At 44.6% G+C, this 13,470-nt stretch overlaps 1 protein-coding gene across 2 annotated transcripts in view; it reads right to left on the reverse strand.

Moving 5' to 3' along the window:
• Positions 1-7,406: 7,406 nt before the first annotated feature.
• rpap1 (RNA polymerase II associated protein 1) overlaps positions 7,407-13,470 on the reverse strand; it is a 107,087-nt gene continuing 101,023 nt past the window's right edge. For both annotated transcript variants that reach the window (XM_055640870.1, XM_055640869.1), the window contains exon 25: positions 7,407-8,145. In XM_055640870.1, coding sequence (XP_055496845.1) covers positions 7,990-8,145 — 156 coding nt within the window. In that variant the 3' untranslated portion in view covers positions 7,407-7,989. The remainder of the gene's footprint in view (positions 8,146-13,470) is intronic.

Genomic DNA, 13,470 nt, shown 5'->3' on the forward strand with positions numbered 1-13,470 from the left:
TAATTTAATGGTATATTGACACACTGATCTGTTCTGTAGTCATGCCTACCATGTTCTGTTGTGCTGAAGCAAAGCAAGAATTTCATTGTCCTATCAGGGACACATGACAATAAACTCTCTTGAATCTTGAATCTTGAGATGATAGTCCATCTCTTCGTGAACCGTGCTTTTACCAAGGTCTGGAAAAGGTGCCACGGTCCTTGACAAGTCCTTGCATAACAGGACTCTCTGATTAACAGACTGTACCCATGAGCTCACACTGAAGCAGGCATCAAGTGTTGCTGGAAGGTCATCAAATCGGCGAAAGAAGCACTTCGATCCATCTGAAACTTGGTGGTCTTCCAGAGTCAGGAGATATCTGTAAGAGAATAGTGCTAACTGGCACATTCAAAGCTGCAGGAGTACATGCTGAGGGATGCACTGAAGCTTGGTGCAACCAATGCAACGGCTTTGAGGAAGGACCAGTTGGGTCCTGCTGCCACTGGAAATGAGGGGCTGTGTTCTGTGTGTCAGCCTCTCAAACACTTGATTGAAGGAGGAAACACAAGCAACCGTAACACATCGTCATAGAATATACTAGTCTAATAGTGCAATTCATGTATAGATTTGATGATACCATGATGTAAAAATAGAATTGTACCGATTTTATTGTTTTTGTATATATATTTTTATGAAATACGTTCATTTTTGAGATTAAAAAAAAAGCATTATAAAACCAATTTCTGATGCCAGGCAGAGATATTAGAGCAGATGTACAAATACTTTGACAAAGGGGAGGGTTCTAAGGACCATCTTAAAATAGGAAAAAGGCAGCATCTTATTGCTGGGTTTTAAAAAAGAGTTTAAATCAAACCAGCTAGGAGCACTACAGCACAATAGTGAAGCTATTAATATCACAGATGATCAAAAGGCCAGAATTCGAGGAAGCCAGAGATCTCAGAGGTTAAAAGGACTGTAGGAATTTATAGAGATGGAGGATGGCAAGGCAACGTATGGATTACAGGTATGAAGCTTTGAAAATGGAATTATCAGCCTAGGTGTAAATGTAAATGTGGGATTGATGAGGGTGATTGGTGAAAGGGATTTGGTGAGGGTGAGGATCTTTCAGATGAATTCAGGTTTACAAATGGTGCAGCACCAGTGAGGGGAAAGGAGAGCAAAGGAATTGCCATTGCCTGGAATTGCATAGATTCAAACAGTTTAGAATCTATGCAACATCATTCAACATCATCCCCAGAAGAAAATCTGAATATGTCTTGACCCGAACGTCACCTATTCCTTTTCTCCAGAGATATTGGCTGACCCGCTGAGTTACTCCAGCCTTTTCTCCAGAGATGCTGCTTGACCCACTGAGTTACTCCATTCCTATTCTCCAGAGATGCTGCCTGACCCACTGAGTTACTCCAGCCTTTTCTCCAGAGATGCTGCCTGACCCACTGAGTTACTCCAGCCTTTTCTCCAGAGAGATGCTGCCTGACCCGCTGAGTTACTCCAGCTTTTTATATCTACACTTCCGGATGCAATCAGTCCAGAAGCTGCTGCTGGAAATTACACATGGTTTCTTTGCTGAGTGGTTGTTACGCTTTCTGCGGTCAAATAATGGCGTGGACAATAATCATCAAGGTCTGAGGTTGAATAAAATGACGTTAGTTAAAACAGAGCTCACTAGAAAATTCATCAGTGCCCCCAGTCATTAAACAATTTACTTTGATTGATAAGAACACGTGAACATACAAACTGATCATTAATCAAACAAATTAATCTGATCTACTCAAAGCATAGAGCAAGAATATGTCTGCGTTCTACACGAAAGATACAGATAGGATAGAGAATGAAATGCACAGGATAAATGCGTTCGCGGTGAGGATGAATAGATTCTTGATTAGTACAGGTGTCAGAGATAATGGGGAGAAGGCAGGAGAATGGGGTTAGTAGGGAGAGATAGATCAGCCATTATTGAAGGGCAGAGTTGGATGGACCGAATGGCTTAATTCTACTCCTATTGCTTATGACCTTATTTGTTCATTCAGCTGAGATGATAACATGCCTTTCTCTTGTTCTTGCTTCACTGGCGCAGCCTGTTGTGCGAGTCAGTACGCTCCTCATCCTGGATTCATTAAGTTGGCTTAGACTATACCATACGCACTAGAAAAGTAGTAAAGAGCAATGATAGAAGGGTGAAGAGAAAATGTCTTTAGAGTAAAGAGTCAGGTAGGAAGAAGTGAGAAATCAGAGCTGAACTCAGCCACTTGGTATTGTCTGATTGGGGGTACACAAAATTGCTGGAGAAACTCAGCGGGTGCAGAAGCATCTATGGAGCGAAGGAAATAGGCGAAGTTTCGGGCCGAAACCCTTCTTCAGACTGATGGGGGATGGGGGGGGAGAAGGAAGGAAAAAGGGGAGGAGGAGGAGCCCGAGGGCGGGGGGATGGGAGGAGACAGCTCGAGGGTTAAGGAAGGGGAGGAGACAGCAAGGGCTAGCAAAATTGGGAGAATTCAACGTTCATGCCATCAGGACGCAAGCTGCCCAGGCGGAATATGAGGTGCTGTTCCTCCAATTTCCAGTGTTGCTCACTCTGGCAATGGAGGAGACCCAGGACAGAGAGGTCGGATTGGGAATGGGAGGGGGAGTTGAAGTGCTGAGCCACCAGGAGTTCAGGTAGGTTATTGCGGACTGAGCGGAGGTGTTCGGCGAAACGATCGCCCAACCTCCGCTTAGTCGCCCCGATGTAAATCAGCTGACATCTAGAGCAGCGGATGCAGTAGATGAGGTTGGAGGAGATACAGGTGAACCTTTGTCGCACCTGGAACGACTGCTTGGGACCTTGAATGGAGTCGAGGGGGGAGGTGAAGGGACAGGTGTTGCATTTCTTGCGGTTGCAACGGAAAGTGCCCGGGGAGGGGATGGTACGGGAGGGAAGGGAAGAATTGACAAGGGAGTTGCGGAGGGAGCGGTCTTTGCGGAAGGCAGACATAGGGGGAGATGGGAAGATGTGGCGAGTGGTGGGGTCACGTTGGAGGTGGCGGAAATGGCGGAGGATTATGTGTTGTATTTGCCGGCTGGTGGGGTGAAAGGTGAGGACCAGGGGGACTCTGCCCTTGTTGCGAGTGCGGGGATGGGGAGAGAGAGCAGTGTTGCGGGGTATGGATGAGACCCTGGTGCGAGCCTCATCTATGGTGGCGGAGGGGAATCCCCGTTCCCTGAAGAACGAGGACATTTTCTGCTGATTGGGATTTAGTTTAGAGATACAGAATGGAAACTGACCATTCGCCCACCGAATCCATGCCAACCACTGATAACTCATTCACACCCATTCATTCATCCCATTTACGCATTCACTCCCTACACATTAGGGGCAATTTACAGAAGCAAATTAACCTACAAACCCGCTCTTTTTGGGATGTGGGAGGAAACTGGAGCTCCTGGTGTAAAACCACATGGTCACTAGGAGAACGTGCAAACACCACACACATTTAATGTCCGAATCAAACCCAGGTCTCTGACACAGTGAGGCAGCAGCTCTACCTGCTGTGCCACCCATAATAAGTATTATCTTAAATCTATTCACTTAAAAGCTAATAAGACAAGGTTAGATTTAATTTTAATCTTCAATAAGAAAGGCTAACTAAATTTACCCAGGCTGGTGATTAAAGCAGTAGTTTGTGTAAAGCCCCGTCTAAACTCCAAACATCAAAATCATTCTGCAAATGGCAAACTGTGATGATATCCTATCCTTACATACAATCTAATAGTCACTGACTAGCTAGGTGTCACCTGATTAAAAAATCCCCCAGGGGTTTTCCCCTCTGCTCGCTTCTCCCACTCTCTGTAACCCCTATACCACTCAACCCTGAGGGTTCTCCGGTCTCATCCAGTTTTGGCCTCCTGAAAATCTCTCAGAGAATATCACTATCAAGAATTCTACATTTGCTGTCCATTTAGGTTTTGAGTATTGTTTTCCCCTTCTCTATCTTGAAGTACATTAGGGCGTTTTAACTACATTGAATGTAAATAGAAGTCGTGCTGATTGGTAGAGGAGAGTTTGTTGCTCCTCTCGAGTTCTTATCTGACCTTTTTAGTTGAGTTTGTAATTTTAAAGAGGAAACGAGCCAATGGCTAACTTTTGTTTGAAGCAATGGCGATCATTCTGCCTGTCCCCAAGTACTCAGACTTCTCCGTGTTCTACATCAGCTGTGGGATCTTAAATGCACTGAGCATCTCCATTCCCATCTCTCCCTGCCGTCCACTGTGTGGTGCTCGAGAGAACATGCAGCACAGGAGGCTATTCAGCCCATCATATCAGTCCTGAACAATTTGTTCAATTTCCCTATACTGCTGCCCAACATTTCTTCTCATTTTGTATCCAGTTCCTCATTTTAAGATGTCAGGAGTGTTTCCAACCTTTCAGACAGTTCCAGATCATGAGAATATTGCCGTTGAATTATTAGGCCAATTATTTTAAATTGGCATTGACCGTGCTACTGTGAAACAACTTTCCCTGATTACTCCACCTATTACATTTCCCATTGACCTTCTTTGCTTTAAGGGCATTCTTAGTTCTTTAGCCTCGTTATTTCCTCATCCCATACTAGTCTAGTAAATCTATCTATCTATTCTATTCTATTTTCAATTTTTTTCTATACATAAATAAACCTCTGATCTTGTTATCTTCCGGTCTGTGCGGTCTTTCTATTTGCACAAAAACAGTTCGGGATAGCGCTACGATTTTCGCCAGTTCACTCACCGTTCTCCTACACTGCGATTGCACCAAGTTTTGTTCCGATTGGTTGAATGTCGTAAAAGATAGCGAGGTTTAAAAAATCTTATAAACCGCGCATGCGCAGATCGACCTCTTCTCCTGCCGTTCACCACCGAGTGGATTAGTCTCTTCCCGTCACTCACCGGAACGGTCCGCCCCTTCCTGCGCCATCGCGTCTTCACTGAAGCTGAGGATCGCCGACGGAGGTTTTCAACTGGACACAATTTTCGGAGGGACCCGAAGCAGCCCAGCCCAGCGCCAGAGACCAAACGTCGGAGATCCTGCCCAGCATCGCATGGGAGACCCAACCCAACCCAGCGTGGAAGATCCAGTCCAGCCCTGAGTCGGAGACCCAGTCCATGGTCGGGGATGTCACCGATGTCGCCAAACGGAAAGCAGAGACACTGATCCCGGCGGAGAACGACCAGCGATTAGCGCCCGCTGTGAGTCCCCAGCGCACCGCCAATTCCAGCCACTACCCCTCTGGTCCCCCTCGCTGGCTCCTTCCCCCCCCCCCCTCCCCCGTGATACCCCCCTCACACCCATGGCTCTTCCCCTGTCTTTTCTCCGAGCTCACTACCCCCCCCTCCCGCCCCACACACCCCTCCCCCACAACTTCCCCCCGCCCACAAAACCCCCATGCCCACGCATCCGCCCCTGCAACCGTTCCGCCCCCCCCCGCAACGCCTCGCACTGCCAAAACCCGCCGCCCCCCCCCCGCCTCCACCCCCACAAGTTCCTCGCCCACCCCCACAACCCCCACCCACAACCCCCCCCGCCCACCAACACACACACCCCGCCTACACACACCTCCCCTCCCACGCACACCTCTCCTTACCACTTCCCGCCCACACACCCTCCTCCCACATACACACCTCCCCCCCCCCACCCCCCCTCTCCCCTCCACACCCCCTCGCCCCACACCATCGCCCCCCCCTCCTACACCTTCCCGTCCACACACACCCTTCCTCTCCTCCCACCCCACAGCCTCCCCGCCACACACCCCACTTCCCCCCCCTCCCCCTCCTCCCCCATGAAGAGGGGGAGGGAGTGCTCGGGGATGAGGGGAAATGAGCCGCGCCTGCGCAGTTAGGGGCTATGGATGTGTGGTAAAACATTGCGTTGGGGGAACGGTTTGCATTGGGGGAACGGGTGAGTGGTGAAATATTGCGTTGGGGAATGGGTTGCGTTGGGGGGGGGGCAGGCCTCCTGTGTGACTGTGACCCAACGGGTCTCACTTAGTCTAGTCCCATTTTAAACCTCTGCACAGCTTTGACAGCAGCTAAGGTACAATCAGTGGGTGAGTAGGAACTTGAATCAACTACCTCCAGTTCTTTTCCTAAATCACATCATCTTAGATGGGGTCATACACTACTGCACGACTATTTTGCCAATCTACACTCATCCCTTTTTCCCCACATTAGGTGCATCGTCTGCTACACTGTCCCCAGTCAAGCACCTGTCTAAATGTCTCCTAAACATGATGATTGTACCCGACTCTACCACGCCCACTGGCAGCTTATTCTAGAAATCAACATTCTGTGCAAGAAAATCAGAATCCCTTTAAAAACCTCTTCCCCTCACCTTAAATATATCCCCGTTTGTCTTTGACATCACTACAATGCGAGCACGGTTATCAATATCTACCCTATCCATGTCATCCCTTGGCCACCACTGTACCAGGGAAAATAAGTGCAGCCTATCCAATCTTTCCCATAAAGTGTTTTTCAATCCAGGCAACATCCTGGTGAATCTTCTCTACACTCCCCCCAGCACAACACAGTCTTTCATTAATGTGGCGACCAGAACTGCATGCAATTCTCTAATTGCAACCTAGCTGGCATCTTGCCGCATAACATTCTAGAGTTTCTTTTCTATGCCTGACCTATGACGGTAAGCATGTCATATGCCTTTCTTCATCTCCTTGTCAATCTGTATTGCCACTTTCAGACTCGATTCCCAAGATCTCTCTGCTCATCAACATTCCTTGGTGCCCTACCATTTATTGTCCATGTCTTACCCTGTCAATGACACCCCCCAACTTTGCATCGGACCCATGTGCTAATGTAGTCTGAGAAAATGTTGTCCGCTGATCACAACTCCAACATTTGTGTCATCACTGATGTAGGTGGTACTAATTATACCTCCTACATTCACATCCAAGCTGCTAACGTATATCATGAGCAACAAAAGTCCCAGCACTGATCCCTGCAGAATATCACTAATCACAGACTTCCAATCACAAAAGTATTCCACCATTTAACCTTGAATCCAATGTGCCTTAACCATCTAGACCAGCCTACCATACAGGACTTTGTCAATCAAATATACCTTACTAAAATTCATGTACATAACATCTATCACCATGCTTTTATTGATCTTTCTAGTCATCTCTTCAAAAAATTCCATCAAATTAGTGAATCAAGATTTCTCCTTCCCAAAGCCCTACTTACTATCCCTAAACGGTACCTGCCTTTCCAAATAAATCCTGTTCCTTAGAGCTTTCTTCAATAATTTCCCTACCATGGGCGTAAAGCTCATTAGCCTGGAGATGCCTAGCTTAACACAGCAGCCCTTCCGAAATGAAGGAACAACATCAGCTATCCCCCACTCTTGATGCACGGACATTAATAGTAAATAAACCACATTTACCTTTCATATTTAATGAACTTTTTCCACTGTACCCAGTCTATACAGTAGATGAAAACCATGACCAACATGAACCAAATTAAAAATCAAGTAATTACACCCATGAATGAGCAAATGGCGAGTTCTGCATAATTCACACTATGCCAGGCTATTCAGAGAACCCTTAATTTTTTACTGTAAAACTGGAGCAACAAAATTAATCCGCCTTTTCCAGATGCCTTCACTTACAAAGCGATAATGGGCTACTCCTACATTCCTGAGTGAGCATGGACACAGTTTTTCTATTCCACGGTGCCTGTGGATCATTCCAAGTGCAAGTCTGAAAAAGTTCAGGATGGAGGATGGTCGGCACTCAACATGTGAAATCTACAGCCGAGGGGATCACGGAGTCACCTTCATTTTGAGAAGAGCAGAGCCAGTATTCCATCAGATTACAACCTTTTCCTCATAAACAGATAAGGAATCGCCGTTTGATAAAATGGCAGTAGGGTTTTCTCCACCAAGCTTCTGATCTGGTTTCCACACAGAACCATCCCTAGGGATTGCACTGTACAGGTGCAATGGAGTCAGTGTCTCTATTGTTATTGTGGTTCCTGCTCCCTCTCCAGTTTTAGAAGATCTCCAAGGACTTTTTGCAGCCACCTGTGCCTCACAGGGGGCATCTCCTCGTACATGTCGAACCCTGTGGATGACTCCACGTTGGGTAACTTGAAATGCAGTAGATGCCTTCTCAGCACCTGTCCAAGAGAGAGGAGAAAACAACTATGGTTATATCAGTTATTTTCATGATGTTATTGCCTCAAAGCACTTTGCAGTCAACTATCGAGTGCAGTCACCACTGTATTGTTAAATATGCCAAAGTACGCTTTTCGCACAACATTCTTGCACAAAGAGCAATACAATAATGGCCATGTCAGTGAAACTGAGTGATGGATAAATGCTGGTTTGTATAAGGTGAGTAGTGACAGTCTTTTCCCCAGGGTAGGGGAATCTAACACAAGATGGCATTGGTTTTAGGTGAGAGGTGAAAGATTGAATAATAACCTGTGGGTCGACTTTTTTTATACATAGAGTGGTGTGTATCTGGAATGGGCTGCCAGAGGAAGTGATAGAAGCAGGTATAATCACAACATTTAAAATACACTTGGATAAGTACATGGATAAGAAAGGTTTGGAGGGATATGGACCAGGCGTGGGCAATTGGGATTAGCTTGTATAGGCAATTTGGTCAGCATAGAGGATTTGGGCTGAATGGCCTGTTTCTGTGCTGTTTAGCTCTATGTCTCTGAGATTTGCAGTGCCCTCCATTTTGTGTTGGACAAAGACTCATCATTTATTTATTTGCCTCTGTACTCCACAATTTGAGATTTGTAATGGAAAAAAAAAATCACATGTGGTTAAAGTGCACATTCTCAGATTATAAATAAAGGCCATTTTTATACATTTTGGTTTCACCATGTAGAAATTACAGCAGTGTTTATACATACTCCTTCCATTTCAGGGCACCATAATGTTTGGGACACAGCAATGTCATGTAAATGAAAGTAGTCATGTTTAGTATTTTGTTGCATATCCTTTGCATGAAATGCCTGCTTGAAGTCTGCAATTCATGGGCATCACCAGTTGCTGGGTGTCTTCTCTGGTGATGCTCTGCCAGGCCTGTATTGCAACCATCTTTAGCTTATGCTTGTTTTGGGGGCTAGTCCCCTTCAGTTTCCTCTTCAGCATATAACAGGCATGCCTAATTGGGTTCAGACCGGGCGATTGAATTGGCCACTGAAGAATTTACCATTCTTTCCCTTTGAAAAACTCATTTGCTGCTTTAGCAGTATGTTTGGGATCATTGTCGTACTGTAGAATGAACCGCCGACCAATGAGTTTTGAGGCATTTATTTGAACTTGAGCAGATAGGATGTGCCATACACATCAGAATTCATTATGCTACTACCATCAGCAGTTGTATCATCAATGAAGATAAGTGAGCCAGTTCCTTCAGCAGCCATACATGCCCAGGCCATAACACCCCACCACCGTGTTTCACAGATGAGGTGGTATACTTTGGATCTTGGGCAGTTCCTTTCTTCTTCCGTACTTTGCTCTTGCCATCACTCTGATATAAGTTAATCTTCATCTCATCTGTCCACAAGACCTTTTTCCAGACTGTGGTTGCTCTTTTAAGTACTTCTTGGCAAACTGTAACCTGGCCATCCTATTTTTGCAGCTAACCAGTGGTTTGCATCTTGCAGTGCAGCCTCTGTATTTCTGTTCATAAAGTCTTTTGTGGACAGTGGTCATTGACAAATCCACTCCTGACTCCTGAATAGTGTTTCTGATCTGTCGGACAGGTGTTTGGGGATTTTTCTTTATTATAGCAAGAATTCTTCTGTCATCAGCTGTGGGGGTCTTCATTGGCCTGCCAGTCCCTTTGCGATTAGTAAGCTCACCAGTGCTCGCTTTCTTCTTAATGATGTTCCAAAAAGTTGATTTTGGTAAGCCTAGGTTTTGCTGATGTCTCTAACAGTTTTATACTTGTTTCTCAGTCTCATAATGGCTTCTTTGAATTTCATTGGCACAGCTTCGGTCCTCATGTTGATAAATAGCCATAAATGTTTCCAAAGGTGATGGAAAGACGGGAGGAAAGACTAGGTGCTGAGAGCTCTCTTATTTCTGCATTAAGGAGGCAATTAAACACACCTGAGCAATTACAAATACCCGTGAAGCCATGTATCCCAAACATTATGCTGCCCTGAAATGGGGGGGACTATGTATAAACACTGCTGTAATTTCTACGTGATGTCCAATTCTATACGGCCATCATCGAGTCTGTCCTCACCTTCTCCATCATGGTCTGGTTTGGCTAAGCCACCAAGCACGACATCTGGAGGCTGCAGCAATCGTCCGGTCAGCTGAGACGGTTATTGTCTGCAACCTTCCCTCCATTGACAAATTGTACACTGCAAGAGCCAGGAAGCGAGTGGGTATCATCTCTGACCCTCTCACCCTGGCCACAAACTCTTTGAATCACCCCTCTGGAAGGTGACTCCGGACTGTCAAAGCTGCCACAGCCAGACATAAAAACAGCTTTTTCCACGAGTAGTAACTCTACTCAATAACCAAAAATCTGTAGCCTCCTTTTGCTCTGGTATATTATTTAATTGACATGTTTAATCGATAATGTTTTATTATCAATGTTTTATGTATCATTCTTAACTGTCACTGTATGTCATGTTGTCACTTGCGGGCGTAGCACCAAGGCAAATTCCTTGTATATGTGGATACTTGGCCAATAAATTTCTTCATAAACTTATTCATTCACTTATTCATTCATGATGAAACTAAAATGTGTAAAAATTACCTATAATAAAATCTGACAATGTGCACTTTAATCACATGTGACTTTTTCTATTACAAACCTCAAATTGTGGAGTACAGAGGCAAATAAATAAATGATGGGTCTTTGTCCCAAATATTATGGAGGGCACTGTAACTTCCTTGTCTTTTCTATGAAAAATGCCAAGGGATCAGTACATTCACCGAGGGAGTACACTGGGCTTTAGTTTACCATCATATCTTCAATAGTGTGACACTCCATCAGCGCTGCATTAAATTGTCAAATAAGTTGTTACATCAGGTCTTGCACTTGAATCTATAACCTGACTCACAAAATAAATCTAAAGGTCCTTAATCCGAAACGTCACCCATTCCTTCTCTCCAGAGATGCGGCCTGTCCCGCTGAATTCCTCCAGCATTTTGTGTCTATCTTCACAATATGTGTTATTGCTGAATTCAGCTAATTAGTAAGTGGTACATCGCAAAATACTCTCATCAATGCCCCATTAAGGATATTTGACAGCAGGCCTTTCTTGCATTCAGACCAAAGATCAAAAGCAGAGGCCTCACTCCATAGAGTGGTCAGATATTCTACCCCGCTACGTGAGAGGATGGTTGAAACACACAAATATAAGGCAGCATTTACTGTGTAAACTGGCTCCAAACTCACGATTCTCTCAGATCGAATGTAGAGCCATCTTTACACGATTCAAAATTTATACGATACACACTGCTCCACCCCAAGCAATTTAATTGGAGCAAACTGCCTCTTCTCATCATCATATCATGAACTCAGGAGCTTGAAAGTGCTGCTGTGCACTGCACCCTTTCCCAAATTGCAGTATTGCCCACCTTGTGATGGAATCAGAACTGAAATAAGTTTCAGGACTAATTTTATTTGTATAAGGAGAAAATTATATCTATCAAGAAGAAATTCATTCCTCCCAACAGTTCTCCAATTACACAGTCATAGCAGTTGAAATCAACTTAACAATACCAGTTTGAGGGTGGCACAATGGCACAGCTGATAGAACTGCTGCCTAACAGCGCCAGAGAACCAGGTTCAATCCTGACCTCGGGTGCTGTCTGTGTGGATTTTGTACATTATCCCTGTGATCATGTTGGTTTCCCCTGGTTCATGCGATTTCCTCCCACATCCCATATCTGTCGGCTAATTGGCCTCTGTAAATTGCCTTTAGTGTGTAGGGAGTTAATACAAAAGTGGGATTATTAGAACTAGTGTGTATGGCGTGAACTGAAGGACCTGTTGATGTGCTGTATTTTTCAACCAATTCAATCCATACCTTGTAGCTCACGGCAGTCGATAGTAGTGTCACCACTTCACACCTCGACATCCATACAACTTGGTCAACAATAGCAATCTAGAATTCCAGTCTACTTTTCCTTAGCCTGCATGTCTATGGATATTTGAGGCTGCCAAACCAGGATGGAAGCCCATAACTTCCATCCTCTAACAACTGTTCTCTAGACAACCATGTCCTTCTGTTAAACTTCCCAGGAGAGCATGCACTTCTGCAGGTTTCTGATGGGAAATCTGCCTGAAACATCCAGCAAATCCATTCACTTGAATATAAATGAATGGCTATAAAGAGAACAAGAAATGAAAAATTCAATTGATTTGACGGAGTTCATTAAACTCTCCTTAATTGTTTAACAGTGTATTGCCTTTTAAAATGTCAGGAGTTAAGTACATTTTAGTAGTATTTTTAATTTTTAAATATTTGTGAATGTCAAAGGCAGGCAAGTCAACTGCAAGCTTGTGTTGCCAATTAAATGAATTGTCCTGTGTCTCATCTGACAGGTCAGCTGTGAACTGGCTTCACAGAGTCCATGCCTGGCGACCCACTGCAGTAATCAGCAGGTACGAGATGAGCAAGGCAGCTTGGAAGTATCAAGACCAATAAATGTAATCATCACAGATCGCTTCTGTTTTATATTGAAGTACTGGGATTTATAGCCAGGGGGTGCATGTACATTTCATTAAACAGATACCAACTGAAATATAAGCATTGTCCAGAGATGGGTAAAAGATTCAGTGGAGACCATTTTGAAGAGGATTTTTCTCATCAACTACTGGGTAAACATGTTTCAATATCCATTTTGGGAAGTGTGTCTAACAGGATTTTTATTGCCCATTTTTAGATATACTTAAGAGTTGTCTTGTTGCACTGCTAACAAATCACCGTGCTATTCTTTGCACTGCTAACAAATCACCGTGCGATCCAAGCTGGGAAAGGAAATTTATATTGACAAATCGGGATTGGGTGTACCTGGGATGTAGTGGCTCCAAGTGAATTCCGTTGGGAGAACGAAGGTTGCCAGGTAAAGGTTTAAATCAGAGACAGGCAGAGTGGTACATTTGCCAGTAACCCCAGGTGAACACACATCCGCAGGATTGGAGATGTAGGCATGAATAGAAACTTAGCAATTGGTAGATGAAGAAAGGCTCATTCAGTTTGCTTTTGCCAGCATCATAATTTTATTATATTATCCCTCAACCCAGTCTTTTTTTAATAGAAGAACCACAAATCTTGGTCAGGCATTCTTAAGAACCCTCCATCCTGATATTATCCCCAGGAATATTTTCTGCCCCTTCCTCTGTGGTTCGAAACCCTTCTTATAAGATTCAAGTCAGAATGACACAGTGCGCACGGTTGGTCAAAGCCTTTGATTCCTCCCTAATCCTACCTGCAATTTTTTTCCATTCAGGT

This window comes from Leucoraja erinacea, chromosome 9, assembly GCF_028641065.1.
Source record: "Leucoraja erinacea ecotype New England chromosome 9, Leri_hhj_1, whole genome shotgun sequence".
Lineage (NCBI taxonomy): Eukaryota > Metazoa > Chordata > Chondrichthyes > Rajiformes > Rajidae > Leucoraja > Leucoraja erinaceus.